Below are 17,273 nucleotides of genomic sequence, written 5' to 3' on the forward strand. Positions count from 1 at the left end.
ATGATGTCATATAACAAATGACCTAATAGGTATCTACAGAACCTTCCATCCACATGGGAAGAGTATACATTTTTCTCAGAAGCATATGGAACATTCTCCAAAATAGACTATGTATTAGGACACAAAGCAAATTTAGACAAACACAGGAAAATTGAAATAATCCTTTTTACTCTATCTAACCACAATGGCATTAAATTACAAATGAGCAACAAGAAATACTACAGAGCATACAGAAATTCATGGAGACTAAACATTACACTATTGAATGTTGAATGGGTCATTGAAGAAATCAAAAAGGTAATCAATAAGTTCATAAAATCAAATGATGAAGAAAATACAGCATACCAAAACCTTTGGGACACAATGAAGTCAGTCATAAGAGGGAAGTTTATAGCTCTAAGTGCCTGTATTAAGAAATTAGAGAGTTCACAAGTAAACAATTTACTGCTTCACATTAAGACCTTGGAAAAAGAAGAACAAGGAAAACCAAAAATCAGTAGACAAGAAGAAATAATAATGATTATGGCAGAAATGAGGTAGAATCCCTAAAATAAAGCAAAGAATCAATGGAACAAAGAATTGTTTTTTTTGAAAGGATGAACAAGATTGATAAATGCTTAGAAAATATGACCAGAAGAAAGAAAGAAGAAACAAAAATCAATAAAATTAGAGATGAGAAAGACACCTACAATACATACCAAAAAAAATTAAGAAAAGCATAAGGACATACTTTAGGAATATATCCTGACTGGCCATTGGGTATCAACATCTCTGTTCACCTGAGTCAGAGGGTACATGGGTGAAAGGACAAAACTTACTTTTTCCTCAATAAAATAAAGAGTCTTCCTAAAATGTGTAGACAATAATGCAAAAAAGCCAACAAAAGTCACAAAACTGAGAGACCTCTACTAAAGATGCCTAGTCCTACAATGGAAGCTTCCAATGAAATCATAGAGAAATCAACCGGAATTCTTTCCCCAAATGGAAACACAACAACCAATGAGAGACCCTGATGAAAAGATTTTCCAAACTGGAAGCAAACCATCAAAGAATCAACAATTGCATCAATGAAATTGAATAGAATCATCTTCTAGAGTGTTCAGCTTTTGACTGTAGGCTTAGTTTGATTGAAGAAAATGTTAGAACCATCCAAAGAGATATGAATATATTGAAAGTAAGTCTAGAAATGCAAGATCCCAATAACCACTTGATTAAGCTTAATTAAGACTTGCATGAATGAATTACAGGAAGCATCAAGAAAATCAGAAAACAAATTGAAATCATACCTGAAAAAAGAGATGGACATGATGCAAAAAACAGACAGGACCAAAGAAGAAACTCTCCAAGACACATCATAATAAAAACTCTATACAACAAAAGCAAAGAAAGAGTGTTAAAAGCAACAAGAGAGAAACAATTCACAACATACAAAGGCAATCCCATCAGAATTACTTCAGATTTCTCAATGGAAATCTTGAGAGCCAGAAGGGCTTAGAGTGGAACACTTCAACATCTGAAATACTGTGGCTTCCAACACAAGCTGCTCTACCAAGCAAAAGTATTCTTCATAATAGATGGTGAAAAAAACAAAAAAACTTTCCATGAAAAAAGTCAACTCTATAACTGTATGAGCACAAGGCCAAACCTATAGAGAATACTTGAGGGAATAGTCTACACAGAACAGTCAAACAACCAATCTGAATAGCGAATAATAAGAAGATCACAATCATCAAAACAGACCAGGCTCAAAATAGTACAAAGCTCAAGAAAGCACCAACCTCATAAAACACCTCATCATGGCAGGGATTAATTCAAACATCCCAATAATAACCTTACATATTAATGGTCTTAACTCACCCTTCAACAGACACAGGTAATCAGAATGGATCACAAAACTGGACACTTCTCTCTGCTGTCTTCAAGAAACCCACATCACCACTAAAGGTAGACACCTACTCATTGTGAAAGGTTGGAAAATGATATTCCAAGCAAATGGAAATAAAATACAAGTAGGTGTTGCTATATCAATATCTGATAAAATTAACTTCAAACCAAAAGCAATCAAAAAGAATAAAGAAGACTGTTGCTTACTCATCAAGGGAATGATCCAACATGAGACATCACAATCATAAATCTATATACACCAAAGACAGGTGTACCACAGTTTATAAAACAAAATCTACTTGACAATAAGATGGAAATAAACACCAACACCATCATACTTAGAGACTTCAATACTCCACTATCATAAATAGACAGGTCATCCAAGCAGAAAATCAACAGGAAAATAATAGAACTCAACAATATCATTCATCAAGTAGATCTTATGGATATGTACAGAACTTTCCACCCCAAATCTACAGAAGACACATTCTTCTCAGCAGCCCTCAGAACACTCTCCAAAATTGACTGTATCTTGAGCCATATTGCATGCCTTCATAAAGTCAGGAAAATTAAAGTAACTTCCCATATTATGTCAGATCACAATGTTTTAAAGCTAGAAGTTAACAAAACACATCAAAATCTTCTCAAGCTCCCAAAGACGAAACAACACACTTTTAAACCATGAATGGGTCATGGAAGAAAACACAAAAGAAATTTTAAAATTCCTAGACTTGAGTGATAATGAAAATACAACCTACTAAAACTTAAAAGACACAAAAAAGGCACTCATAATAGGAAAACTCATAGCCCTAAATGCCTTCATTATAAAGACAAAGAGATCCCAAATTAATAACCTGACTATTCACCTAATGGACCCCAAAAAACAAGGAAAAACCAATCCAATGAACTACAGATGGAAAGAAATAATTAAGATTCGAGCAGAAATTAATGAATTGGAAAGTAAGAAAGCAATTAAATAATCATGAAACAAAGAGCTGGTTCTTTGATGGGCTGGAGAGATGGCTTAGCGGTTAAGCACTTGCCTGTGAAGCCTAAGGACCCTGGTTCGAGGCTCGTTTCCCCAGGTCCCACGTTAGCCAGATGCACAAGGGGGTGCACACGTCTGGAGTTCGTTTGCAGAGGCTGAAAGCCCTGGCGCGCCCATTCTCTCTCTCCCTCTATCTGTCTTTCTCTCTGTGTCTGTCACTCTCAAATAAATAAATTAAAAAAAAAAAAGAGAGCTGGTTCTTTGAAAAAATAAACAAGATTGACAAAACCCTGGCCAAATTGATCAAGAAAAATTAAAAAAATAAAAAAGAAGTCTCAAATTAAAAAGAATCAGACATGAAAAAGGAGAGATCACAACCTACATCAATGAAATTGGAAGAATCATCAGAGTATACTTCCAAAACCTCTACTCCACAAAATTAAATAATCTGGAAGAAATGGATGAATTACTAGACACATACTCCTACCAAAACTAAACTCAGAGCAAATTAATCTCCTAAACAAACCTATGATATCCATGAAGATTGAAAAGTTAATTAAAATAAAATACCTTCTCAAAAAGAAAAGTACAGGACCAAATGGCTTCTCAGCTGAATTCTATAAAAACTTCATTGAAGAATTGAAACCAATTTTTCTCAAACTGTTTCACATAATGGAAGACCAGGGAACCCCACCCTCCCAACTCCTTTTATGAAGCCAGTATCACCCTAATTCCAAAACCAGACAGAGATGCAACAAGGAAAGAAAACTATAGGCAAAATCATTGCAAGCCAAAATCAACAACTCTTCAAAAGCATTATCCATCCACCTTGATCAAGTAGGCTTCATCCCAGGGATGCAGGGATGGTCTAACACAAGGAAATCAGTCAATGTAGTAAACCATATAAATAAACTAAACCATAAGAACCACGTGATCATCTCAATTGATGCAGAGAAGGCCTTTGGCAAAATACAGCACTACTTCATGATCAAAACCCTGGAGAGAATAGGCATGGAGAATTTATATCTGAACACAATAAAGGCTATATATAAAGATCCTAAAGCCCAAATAACACTTAAAGGAGAAAAAAAAAAAAAATCAAAGAGTTCCCACTGAGATCAGGAACATGGCATGGGTGTCCACTCTCACCACTGCTCTTCAAAATAGTACTAGAAGTAAAATCCCAAGCAATAAGACAAGAGAAAGAAATAAAAGGAATTCGAATTGGAAAGGAAGAAGTCAAGTTAGCCATATTTGCACACGATATTGGCCTATATATAAATGACAGGACAGTCTCCATCTCAAAACTTCTAAAGGTGATAAATTCCTGCAGCAAAGTGGCAGGATATGAAATCAATGCACAAAATCAGTAGCTTTTCTCTATGCAAAGGTCAAATATACAGAGAAAGTAATCAGTGAAGCTGTCCCATTTTCTATAGCAACAAAAGAAATTAACTACCTTGGAATAATACTAACCAAGTGTTGCAGTCAGGTTCACATTGCTGGTAGAAATCACCTGACCAAGAGCAGTGTGTGGGAAAAAGAGATTTATTTTGGCTTACAGGCTCAAGGGGAAACTCCACCAGGTAGGGTGCCAATTTGTTAATTCTGGGGGAAATAAAGCGAACTTTGAAGAAAAGGACACTTCTTGAGCATTCAGGCACCTTCAAGAGTCTACATTCTTCCTGTTGTCCCAGTTCAAATCAGCTGGTCCAATCTCAAATGTTGTAATCTCTCAATTACAGCTGAATGTTCACCCCAAGATTTTTCTTTCTGGGCCATATCCCTCTGCTTACACCAGTTCATTTCTATGCAAAGCAATCCCGCACAACTTTTCAGGACCCAGGTATAACAGCAAACTTCTCACACAGACTGCTAGCCCAGTCCAGGCAAAGCTCTTTCTCACCCTCATAAACCAAACCTCACAGTCCATAGTTCTTACTGCATTAAGGTCTTTCAATTCTGACTAGAATAGTCCATCCAGCTGTACTTACAGCACTTCAAGGCATCTCTTAGGCAAAGGTTTCAAGTCTTTCTGCATTCCTCTTGAAAATCAGCTCCAAAAGGCCAAAACCACAAAGTCAGCTGTCTAGCAGCAATCCCACTCCTTGGTACCAGTTTACTGTTGCAGTCAGGTTCGCATTGCTGGTAGAAATCACCCAACCAAGAGCATGTTGTGGGAAAAAGAGGTTCATTTTGGCTTACAGGCTCTAGGGGAAGCTCCATGATGGCAGGGGGAAAAGATGGCATGAGCAGAGGATGGACATCACCCTCTAGCCAACATCAGATGGGTAATAGCAACAGAAGAATATGACAAACAGTGGCATGGGGAAACTGGCTATACCACCCATAAGCCCACCCCCAACAATACATTCCCTCCAGGAGGCATTAATTCACAAATTTCCGCCAGCTGGAAACCTAGCTACAGAACACCTAAGTTTATGGGGGACACATGAATCAAACCATCACACCAAGGACATGAAAGACCTAGATAATGAAAACATAATAACCCTTAAGAAAGAAATAGAGGAGGACTTGAGAAAATGGAAAGTCTTCCCATGTTCCTGAATAGTTAGAATTAATATTGTGAAAAAGGCAATTCTACCAAAAGCAATATATAGATTAACACAATACCAATAAAAATACTACCATCATTCTACATAGAGATTGAAAAAATGATCTCAAAATTCATATATGGCAGCAGGCCTTGGATATGTAAACATATTCTCAGAAAAAAAAAAGCAACAAAAAAATAAACACCTCTGGAGGTATCATACCCAACTTATATTACATTACAAAGCCATGATAACAAAAAAAGCATTCTACTGGAATAAAAACAGAAACATATACCAATGGAACACGATTGAAGACCCAGACCTTAAATCAAGTAACTACAGCTACCTTATTTTGATAAAGGTGCCAATAGTGTAGACTAGAGAAAAGCATCTTCAATAAATGCTGTTGGAGAAATTGGATGACCATATGTAGAAAAATGTATACCATCATACACAAAAACCAAGTACAAATGGAGTAAAGACCTCAATGTAACACCTGACACTCTTCAACTACTGGAAGGAAAAACTTGGAGGCACACTTCATAACATAGCACTGGAAATAGGCTTCCTGAACAAAATCTCAGTAGCCCAGAAAATTAAACAAGCACTCAACCAATGGGATTTCATGAAGCTAAAAGCTTTTGCACAGGCAAACAAACCATAAGCAGAGCCAATAGATTATCCACTGAATGGGAGAAAATCTTTGCCAGCTATTCTGCTGACAGAAGCCTAATATCTAGAATCTTCAAAGAACTAAAAAAAAACTAAACAATAAAAAACTAAACAACTAATCTAAAAGTGGATCAGAGAACTGAATATGGAATTCTGTGTTTCTGGTTAAAATATATTAAGGGGAATAAGTTGTGTTATTACTAGTCTTTCATTTGCTGCTAAAATGACAGGGATAAATTTTAAATTGTCAGGATATAAAATATCATTTTATGAGGCTGGAGAGATGGCTTAGTGGTTAAGGCACATGCTTGAGAAGCCTAAGAACCCCAGTTTGATTCTACAGGTCCCATGTAAGCCACATGTACCAGGTGGCATATGCCTCTGGAGTTCTTTTGCAGTGGCTAGAGGCCCTGGTGCACCCATTCTCACTCTCTCTCTCCTTCTCTCTGGTTCTAATAAATACATTCAAATAAAATGTTTTAAAAATATCACTTTATGTTCATTTCCATAGTTGATTTTGTGTCAAGAAAAAAAATTGTCTTTCTCTATAGATACATAGAAATACAAATGTAGATAAATAGATATATCTATATACTTGTGTATATTTTCCCAATTTCTGTACATTTTCCAAGAAGCACATTGGTTTATTATAATTATATATTATAGGCTAGAGTAATATTGAATTATTATACCTGGGTCAAATATTGTTCAGTAAATTGAAAGATACAATCAGAAAGTATGCTCCGTTTATGAAATGCATGTCACATATCACTTGAAACTGGAATTAAGTATGCCAACATTGATATATTTTAGAATTTCGCAGATTATTTCATCACCACTTATTGTAATTTTCAAAATACATTTTCCCTTATTATTGTTGGAGATGAATTTTATTTGCCAAATCATATTATATTTTATTAAAAAGATTCTGGGCTTGAGAAATGGCTTAGCTGTTAAGGCACATGCCTGCGAAGCCAAAGGATCCAGGGTCAATTCCCCAGGACCCATGTAAGCCAGATGCACGAGGGTCACATGCATCTGGAGTTTATTTTCAGTGGCTAAAGGCTCTGGTATACACATTCTCTCTGTGTCTGTCTATCTTATATATCTCTCTGCTTTCAAATAAATAAATAATTTTTAAAAGATTCTGTATCACCTTGTGCTGTAATAATTAGCAATATTATAGAATTATCAAATAATTATAAATTAATTAAAATAATATTGGCTAGTGGCTAGATAGAAGGCACACCTTCACAAACATGAGGACCTGAGGGGTCGTAAGACTGAGTTCAAGCCTCCAGATCTCACATTAAAGACCTGGGCATGGCCACACCTACCTGTAACCCTAGCCCCACAAGGCAGCAGAGAATGGAGAGTCTTAGTGCCTCCCCACCCCCGCATACTTCCCAGAAAGCTCAAAAATTATTTGAATGAGAATCCAGCTCAAATCAAGACCAGGTGGTAGAGGGTGAAGCCATTTCCAGTTAGGTCACTGCAGGGAAGTGACCCTAGCTACAAAGGAGCACATAGGCACCACAAGGGTGCATAAACACAAAAAGCAAAAATAAAAAAAAAATGTAAAAAATGAAATACACAATGGCTAATATATTTTGATAACAATGAATTTTTTTAGAAATTCCTTTTTTCTTTTCTTTTCTTTCTTTTTTTCTTTTTTCTTTTTTTCTTTTCGAGGTAGTGTTTCACTCTAGCCCAGGCTGATCTGGAATTCACTATGTAGTCTCAGGGTGGTCTCAAACTCATGGCAATCCTCCTACCTCTGCCTTCCAAGCGCTGGGATTAAAGGAGTGTACCACCACTCTCAGCTTGTGTTTGCATATTTTATAAGCTTCATAAAATGGATTGTTGTTTGACTTAAAGCATGAAAATAGGAAGATAAATAGTTTGTAAAATTCCAGTCATTGAGCTGGTGAAACAGGTTAACAGGTACGACGCTTGCCTATAAAACCTAAGGACAGGGCTGGAGAGATGGCTTAGCGGTTAAGCGCTTGCCTGTGAAGCCTAAGGACCCCGGTTCGAGGCTCGGTTCCCCAGGTCCCACGTTAGCCAGATGCACAAGGGGGCGCACGCATCTGGAGTTCGTTTGCAGAGGCTGGAAGCTCTGGCGTGCCCATTCTCTCTCTTTCCCTCTTTCTGTCTTTCTCTCTGTGTCTGTCGCTCTCAAATAAATTAAAAAAAAAAAAAAACCTAAGGACACAGGTTCAATTCCCCAGTATCCATGTAAATCAGATGCACATTGTGGTACATGCATCTTGAGTTTGTTTGCTAGAGGCGCTGGTGCAACCAATTTCTGTCTATCTGCCTCTTCCCCCATTCTCTCGAATAAAAAATAAAAGTAAAAAATAAAATATTAAAATATTACAGTCATTTAAAGAAATCCAATTCTAACATAAGAAAATTCTGCAGTATGGTGATTAGATTAGAACAAATTGAAGAAACAAATAAACCTGAAATTATTCACTTAACTTGCAAGAAGTTTAATTTTATCATCACAATAAGACAGGCTATATATCTCTCTTTCAAAGCTCTTTAACAAGCAGTGACTTGGAGTCCTATATTCTTTGAAATATATAATTTTTCCACCTTTAAAACAAGCTTTAGGACTATGTAGATAGTTCATTGTATGAGGTGATTGACATGCAAACATGACTAACTAAGTCCAGATTCCAGAACCCACATCAAAGCTGTATGCTAGAATGGGCATCTGTAAGCACGGTGCACCTATGGGAGAATTAAGGAAGAGAAGGACAACCTGCCAGAGCTTGGGGACTAGTTAACCTGATGACAGAAAAATAGACTAACTAAGGGAGACCATGCCTCAAATCAAAATGGAATGTGAGGACATCACCTGAAAATGGTCCCCTGATGTCCATTCATAGGCAATGGCATGTGTGTACACCTTCACCCACACACAGCTCATACACACTCACATATAAACCTCGACTCACAGTGAACAAGCAGGGGTCTAAGCTACACATAAGCAACCAGCCTGACGTAGTGAGACCTGAGTAAATAAACTACTCCTCACAACTTAGTCAAGGCCCAAGCAAAACCGCAGAGGAAGTGGGGAGGCAAGCAAGCATGCTGCTTCCATGGTGAGCCTGACAATTAGCATCATGGTGAAGGAGACAGACGCTGAGGATACTCAACACTTACCAAATAGGAGCTCATCACTAAGTAGACTTAAAACACACCCACCAAGGCTCAGGAAATTTTGCCGAAGAGGAGGGTGGAAAGATTGTAAGAGCCACAGGTTGGGAAATAATAACCAGAGGGGCATTAACTCCCCCAAATAACTGACTGCTGCACCCACAATGAATACACAACAACCCTACAGGAATACCAGCAACCCTACTGAAGAGGAACCCTTGTGGAATGGGGGAAAGGAGGAGAAAAAAGATGGTAACAGCACATGGTATATCTATACAAAGTATTTTCTCAATTAGAAAAAAGTAATATTTGAAATAGCATCTTGCAACTCGTATCAAAGTTGTTGCTAGTCTTAAGAAAGGACTTTTGCCAGGATTCAAGTCACATGATTCTAACTTGTCCAACATTCTGTGCTTACAGAAAATAAAATGAGGTCTGATGAACAAAAAATACAATTACATCTATCACAGCTTCAAACCAAATGCTACATTTAGGAAACCATAAGTGACTGTATTGCTTTTGAACAGTGACAAGGTTTGGCTGTTTCTTTTATGTAAAATGAGGGAAAAAATCATTTTCATTTCAAAAAAAACCTCTAAATTTCTCCTAGTCTATGATAGTATTTAAAACTTAATGTTCTTATTTGTACAAAATTTCTTATTTATATTTCTAAAACATACTATGCTTAGTAAATATTTTAAATATTTAAGGAAAGCATATTCTTGTTGGACAGTAAGGAAAGATGAATAAAAAACAATCCTGTCTTTAGGACTGAACAGCATAAGGTTACCCATGCATCTGGAGTTTATTTGCAGTGATTGGAGGCCCTGGTGCACCTATTTGCTCTCTCTCTCTTCTGCCTTTTTCTTTCTCTCTCTCACACACATAAATAAAAATAAACAAAAATTTTAAAAATTGCTTGTAGATTTGTCATTCCAGTTTCCCTTCCTTCGTACCTGTCTGTGTTAGTCTGTGGTTATTTTTAGGCAGGGTCTCTTTGTGTATTCCAGGCTGGTTTCACCCTTGAATTCTCTTGCCTCAGCCTCCCAAGTGGGATTTCAAGTGTGTATAATCAGGGCTATATGGAAGGCTTAGTGGTTAATGTGCTTGCCTGCAAAGCCTAAGTACTCATGTTCAACTCTCTGGGTCCCATGTCATCCAGACACATATTGATGGAAGTGTGCAGTGTCATACATGTGCACAAGGTGGTGCACACAGCTGCAGTTTGACTGCAGTAGCTGAATAGGAGGTCACTTCTGTTTCTTCTTTTCTTCCTCTCCCCCCTCTGTCTCTCGTGTGTATAAAATAAAATAAAATAAGTGTGTATACTCAAAAAAATCAAATGAATTATTTTCTTATAATATAGGAGTGGAGAGATGGTTCAGTGGATAAAGTGCTTGCAGCGCAAATATATGGACCTGAGTTCAGATCCCTAGCTCCTACAGAAATGCCAAGTGTAATGGTGCATCCTCTAAACCCAGGGCTGAGAGGATGGGCACAGGAGAAGCTCTGGGGCTTTCTGGCTAACTTGTCTTCCTACAGCAGTGAGCTCAGTGTTCATTGAAAGACCCTGTCTCTAACAATACAGTAAAGAGCTGTTGAAGAAAATACCCACCATTTACCTCTGGCCTCCACATATATGCAAAGACATATGTACCTATACATACATGAGCACACACACACAATGTTATACCCATATACACACATGAAAAAATGTATTGTATTACCAAATAGGTCAGGCAGACCTAAATGATAAAATACAGACATGAAAAAACAATTATTATTCAACTCAGCATCTACTAGAAGTGCTCTGGGTATTTTTTCTTTTGCCTCCTTTGGCTTGCTTTTTTTTTCTGCCACAAAATGTGATCTCATACAACTTATAAATAAAATCTGCACTAGGTTAGCTCTTTATGCCATATTTTAAAATTCCCTAAACTATGCCATATTTAGTGCATGAAAGAAATTGATTTACAGCTTCAGTTACATATTAACATAAGCAATTCAAGAAACATCATGCTTTAAAAAAATATTCAAGCATAGGAACTTTTATATTCTGTCTTTATTCCATAAGCTGTAAAAACAAGAACATTTTTGATGTGTTTATCAGTCACACTTAAGTGGTTCCTAGCTGTTGTTTGGGTGAGGGAATGGTGAAAATTGAATCTTAATAAAATATGGAGAATTAACTGGACACTTTCATAAGTTCTTCCTTTGATTGTGGACGCAGTGCTCATTTAGTTTATTTAGTTTATTAATTGTACCAGGCTTACCTACCAAAAGGCCCTCAATGCTTCACAAGTAGTCACATTTTAAAACCTCCTTATTCTTCACATCACTTTGTACAGAGGAGAAGAAAGTAAGGAAGGGTCAATAGCCTGCTCAACAATACCAAGAACAGTACTTGTTGAAGCTACTGGATTTTTCTTTATTTGCATTAAACTTGTGGTGTGTTTGTGTGTGTATGTTACCACTTTGGTAGAATACTTGTCTGTCTTTGTATGGGTGGCTGGGGGGATAGAACCCACTCACTGGCTTTGCAAGCAAGGACCTTTAACTGCTGAGCTATCTCCCTAGGCTCCTAAAACAGAATCTTATCCAGGCTAACAATTCTGAGCTGTACCACCATGCAAGGGGTAATGTGTATCAAGGAAATTTGGCAAAATCACTGACACTAAACACATGTGCACATAGTTCCTGATTCTTGTGTCTAATAGTATCCAGGTTGTAGGTAAATAGATCTAGTATTGATTTTCTTGGCAAAACATACCTAACTTTGTGAAAGCCTCTGCACTTCAGAGGGTCATTTTTATACTTTCCAATGCCTTTCTGTTAGAAAGTAGAGTTATTAAAAGTCCCATTCCAAATAGGTGCCTCCCTCCCAAAGCCTGGTAAATTTAGTGTGAACATTATTGTGCTTATTACAGGAATGGATTATAAGAGTTTGAGTAGTCTTAAAGGCATATGCAAATAAGGATAAGCACTAACTTTTACTCATTGATTCTATTATTGTTTTAAATGTCAAAATATGACATATCTTTATATGACCCAGAATTGAAACCAGCATCTGGCATGAGAGAGCTGCCATACTCCAGTTTGGAAATCAAGGGCATGTGTTTGGTAACAATTTCTTCAAAAAGCATCACAAAAGATATGGTGATGATTTAAAAACTATCCTCTGAGGAAATCTATCATGTTCTTTGCAGGAGACAAAACAGCCTTCAATTTTGTATGCAAATTCTTGTCAGCAAGTACACTACGGTTTAATAGGTAATATGTGATTATGCTACAAAATTATTTTTGTTTGGTTATTTTCTTGTTCTGTTTTGTTTTTACATAAGTCAAGATGCCCTGATTTGTTTTTCCTCAGATCAAGGCACACCATTGATATGAAGACTGATTTACTTACCTTGACTGTTATGAATACACAAATCTGGTTGCTATTTAGATAAAAGTGTGTAGCATATTTCCCTTAAGCAATTTGCTTTATTTCTCATGACAGACTTCCTTCTGTGCTATTTTTCAAAATTAGTTATTTCAACCCAGGTCTGTAATGTGTTATCATTAATCCATTGTCCTATAAGTTGGGCCACAACTGTACCTTTAGGTTTCATTATCTACATGAGTACTTACTAGGAAAATATTTTAATATTAGCTTGCAAATAGTTTTGTTTGCTAAGAAAAGTTAGCATCTACTTCATCTTCTTAGGCTTCCATAACAATACAAAAGATCATATGGCTTAAATAAAAGAACATTTATATTCATAGTTCTGTAGACTGGCTGGCCCAAGATCTAACCCTGGCTCTTGTGCCTCCTAATATCATCTAGTTTAAATGTAAATAGATCTATTGCCAATTCCTTTGCCAATAATATTCAACCTTGTGAATACCTTGCAGCGTTTCTGTCACTTTCTCTGGAAAACTCTGCATGGTGGCAAGGGTAAATGCTGTGATGCCTCTTCTTATGTCTAAGGACACTCTCTTAAGGTCAGGCTCCAACTTTACTTCTTCATTCAATTCTACTTACCTTAACACAAATAACTTCTAAATACATCATACTGGAACTGAGGGTTATATATGTAAGTTTGGGTAGATGTAATCATTTTGTCATTGCAGTATTTATATGTTCTGTTATAAAAAGCATAGATCTTAGAGGTATATTAAAGCTTACAGATTAAATTTCGATTTATTCATGTGCCTCTTATTGAAGTTGAATTACCCTGATAGATTTATTTTCAATATATGAGCTTTGATCTCTTTTAAAAATGAGGTGGGATCTGGGTAGATGGCTCAGCAGTTAAAGGGGCTTGTTTGCAAAGTCTGATGGCCAGGCATTGATTCCCCAGTACTTACATAAAAACAAATGCACAAAGTAGCTCATGTATCTGGAGTTCATTTGCAGTGGCAGGAAACCCTGGCATGCCCATACTATCTATCTCTGTCTGCCTATGTCTTTCTCTCTCATAAATAAATAAATAAATAAATAAATAAATAAATACTTAAAAATAAAATTAAAAGGTGGAATATTTTAAAAGCAAAGCACTTTATTCTGGGAAACTTGAACCCCAGACTACTTTTCTGAATAAAACATGTGGTATATTTAACCTAAAGCTTGGTGATGAATATTTTCAAAGAAAAAGTATTTAAATTCAGTACCAACATCTGAGGCCAAAGTTAGAGGTGTGTGTTTATTCATAGGCTTGTCCAAATCTTGACAAACCAAGTATGTTTTCTTGAGTACATTCTTCTAGTCCCAAAAATGAAAGAAAAATGAATGTTTTTTTTTTAAATTAATTAATTAATTTATTTGAGAGCGACAGACAGAGAGAGAAAGAGGCTGATAGATAGATAAAGAATGGGCATGCCAGGGCCTCTAGCCACTGCAAAGGACCTCCAGACGCACATGCCCCTTGTGCATCTGGCTAACGTGGGTCCTGGGAAAACGAGCCTCGAACTGGGGTCCTTAGGCTTGACAGGCAAGCGCTTAACTGCAAAGCCATCTCTCCAGCCCAAATGTTTTTTATTGATGAAGGAAAAAAGGAGACCTCTTCTTGTCTGACCTACTGGAAAGTGGGGATTCAGATACAAAATGAAAGAGCAATGGTCAGTATACAATTACAAAATTCACAGGCTATCTCCTCATAGTGAAACTGTAAGTTAAAGAGTACATTACTGGAAACTTGCATAGGAAAGAAGTTTCATGAGCTCATGACATCCTTGAGTCATGTTAAACCATTCAAGTCACTTCATTAAATTTCTCTCCACAAAGATTTTTGACCTAGTTTATTGCATTTTCCAGACATCCTGAGCCTGTAACAGGGATCATAATACTGAGTCATGGGCAATGCTGACTGTTTGAGCTTTCCGAGCACATGTGACAGTGTTCACCACACAGAATTACCCACCAGCTCTCCACAATGTCTGCAGCTTTAAATCATTATTTTCCTAGACATCATTGCCTTTTCTATAGGATGTAGGAATGGAAATCTTATAGCTCACAAGTAGGAAAAATGATAGCAGAGTCCTCCAGTGAAAGTAATATATAGCATTTTATTGATATACAGCATGAACAAGCAAAGTATATTTCTGCATTGAGTATTTTCAAAATACTCAGAAATCACTTAGCTCATACATAATATATTTGAAATGGTGTCTGATGTCTCATAGTTCCTGTGACTAAAAATATTAAGATATTTTGGAATGAAAACCAAAGATAGAAAACATTCATAGCAATAGAGATGCACGTTTAAATGTATCCGTAGCCACCCAAAACTTTAGAGTATATGTTTGTTGCACTATGAAAATATGTTTAGCAATAGAATGATTCTTTAGATAACTATAACCAGAGTCACTCTTCATGTCAGTTCTGGTCTGTATGATTCAGAAATCATGGTAATCTGAACTTAAGTCCATGAAGATCTAAATTGACTAACTATCCCCAATGATCTGTTATTTTTATTTCTCAAGAACATGCTAGCTAAGGGATGACAATATCTCAAGTATAAATAACTCTTACCAGAACATGGATGGTCACTTGAGCAGTAGCCCTTCTCTGCCTGATAGGGTCAGGGAGAGCATCGTTGTCCAAGTCTGTAACTTGCACTGCTATCTTGTACTGGGATTCAGCTTCCCTGTCCAGTGAATCTAATAGCTTTATCACTCCTGACACAAAATAATTGGAGAGTTGTATCTCAAATTACCAAAGAACTTCAATTCATGTGCATTATAATCTATATAAAATCATCATTATAATAATAAAAGAAAGTTACCTAATAAGAATCCTTTCTGTCATATATTTATAGCCTTAAAATATAGTACCATATTAAATCATGGCAGATGTTAGTTCCCACACTTAGTCACCCATTAGATATTCTTAAGCATTTGGAAGAACACATATGTGCAAAGGCTTTCTGAACATCAATATATCAAAGATCAAAGTTTCAGCATTTCCCCTGTTGTAAATATGAATTATAGACCAGCTAACAAACCAAGGTGAACAAGAAAGATTTTTCAAAGATTCTTTCATAACCACACTTGCTAAATACTGTAGACTATCTAAGTGACTATGCACCACATACTGATTTTTATTATTGATGTCAGTGCTTTTACGTTACCTGTGTATGGTTCAATGTAAAATTTGGGTGGTGTTCCAAAATTACCTCCAACAATGGCATATTTTATATTGTTAAGTGGCCAGTCTGCATCTGTAAATGTAACTTTTCCAACTAGTGCATCAACTGGTCTATCTTCATATATGTCCAATGTAAATTCTGGCATGGTTCCTTTTGGGTTCAGTTCATTTATCTGGGTCACCCTTATGATGATTGTAATAGTTGCTTTGGAAAGAAAAGTACACAGAGTGTTGCTGTAGCAACCACATATCCCCTTCATTAGTTTTTACTTCTCCTTTTTTTATTAAAACAATGTACTATGCATTCAGACCTAAGGGGGATTATACAACTATTTGTTTATTGTTATAGTATTATCGTTTTAGTTATGGAGGATCTAAAACTAAGTTCAGCATTAATATATTAACTGACTTTGAATTTTACATAATGTATAATAAGCTAATTCTTAAAAAAAAACAGTTTAAATATACAAACACTACAGCAAGATTACCTTTAAATGAATGTAAAGTTCCTTGTTAAACATTTGGGGGATATTATCTCAACATAATTCCATTTTTATTTGTGATTTCATTTTTAAATACATTCACTAAGTTAATATGATAATAAAAAACTTATAACAGATAATTGTTTTAAAATATGATCAACTTCTTAAAACTAATTTTAAGGGGCTGGTACCTTAAATAATTCAAAGTTTATGAAGAGAAATATCATCTTACTCGAAAGTATAGGAATTCCTTCATCAGATACTTTTATAAACAATATATGTTTAAACTGCATTCCTGCAAAAATTATATTATCATAATCTAGATGTGTAGGTCCAATCTGTAAAAAAAAAATATAATGAATCACTAGTTTAGTTAAATTAAATACACATTTATTTTACTTACATGAATCTAAAACTAAGATGTGAAAGTGAGTTTAGAAAAGTTCCATTGGATAAAAATATATTAGCTACAAATCTAAGTCACATATTGTAATTGTAACTTTAATGGTAACCATGTTAAAATTGATACAAGTCTAAATATTTTGATAAAATATTTCATATAGACATTATAGATACTATCATTTCAAAATGTTGTTAACATAAAAAGTATTGGAAATATTTACACTATTGAAATCCATTCCTCAGTTCACAGCTACAGCATAATTCCAACAAGCCACATTTCAAGTATGCAAGTGCAAATGTAGCTATTAGATTCCATATAGCAGGAAAATATTCTATAATATATAACATAAATTTATTTCAAAACTAATATATTACTTCATATTGTAGAGTTTTGAAAATATGTTATATTATAAAAATTTAAAAAAAAGCTTGATATTGGAGAGTAGGTTTATGTTTGGGTATGGTTCTGACTTGTTTCCCAGCTCCAGCTA

The 17,273-nt window shown here is 35.8% G+C and overlaps 1 protein-coding gene across 1 annotated transcript in view; it reads right to left on the bottom strand.

Moving 5' to 3' along the window:
- Window positions 1–17,273, bottom strand: part of LOC123463958 (cadherin EGF LAG seven-pass G-type receptor 2-like) — a 179,696-nt gene that overhangs the window by 95,711 nt on the left and 66,712 nt on the right. Inside the window, exons 14-16 of the mRNA XM_045160057.1 lie at window positions 16,613–16,718; window positions 15,882–16,103; window positions 15,284–15,429 (exon numbers count right to left, since the gene is read on the bottom strand). Of these exons, the coding sequence (XP_045015992.1) occupies window positions 15,284–15,429; window positions 15,882–16,103; window positions 16,613–16,718 (474 nt within the window). The remainder of the gene's footprint in view (window positions 1–15,283; window positions 15,430–15,881; window positions 16,104–16,612; window positions 16,719–17,273) is intronic.

Source organism: Jaculus jaculus, chromosome 10 (genome assembly GCF_020740685.1).
Source record: "Jaculus jaculus isolate mJacJac1 chromosome 10, mJacJac1.mat.Y.cur, whole genome shotgun sequence".
NCBI lineage: Eukaryota > Metazoa > Chordata > Mammalia > Rodentia > Dipodidae > Jaculus > Jaculus jaculus.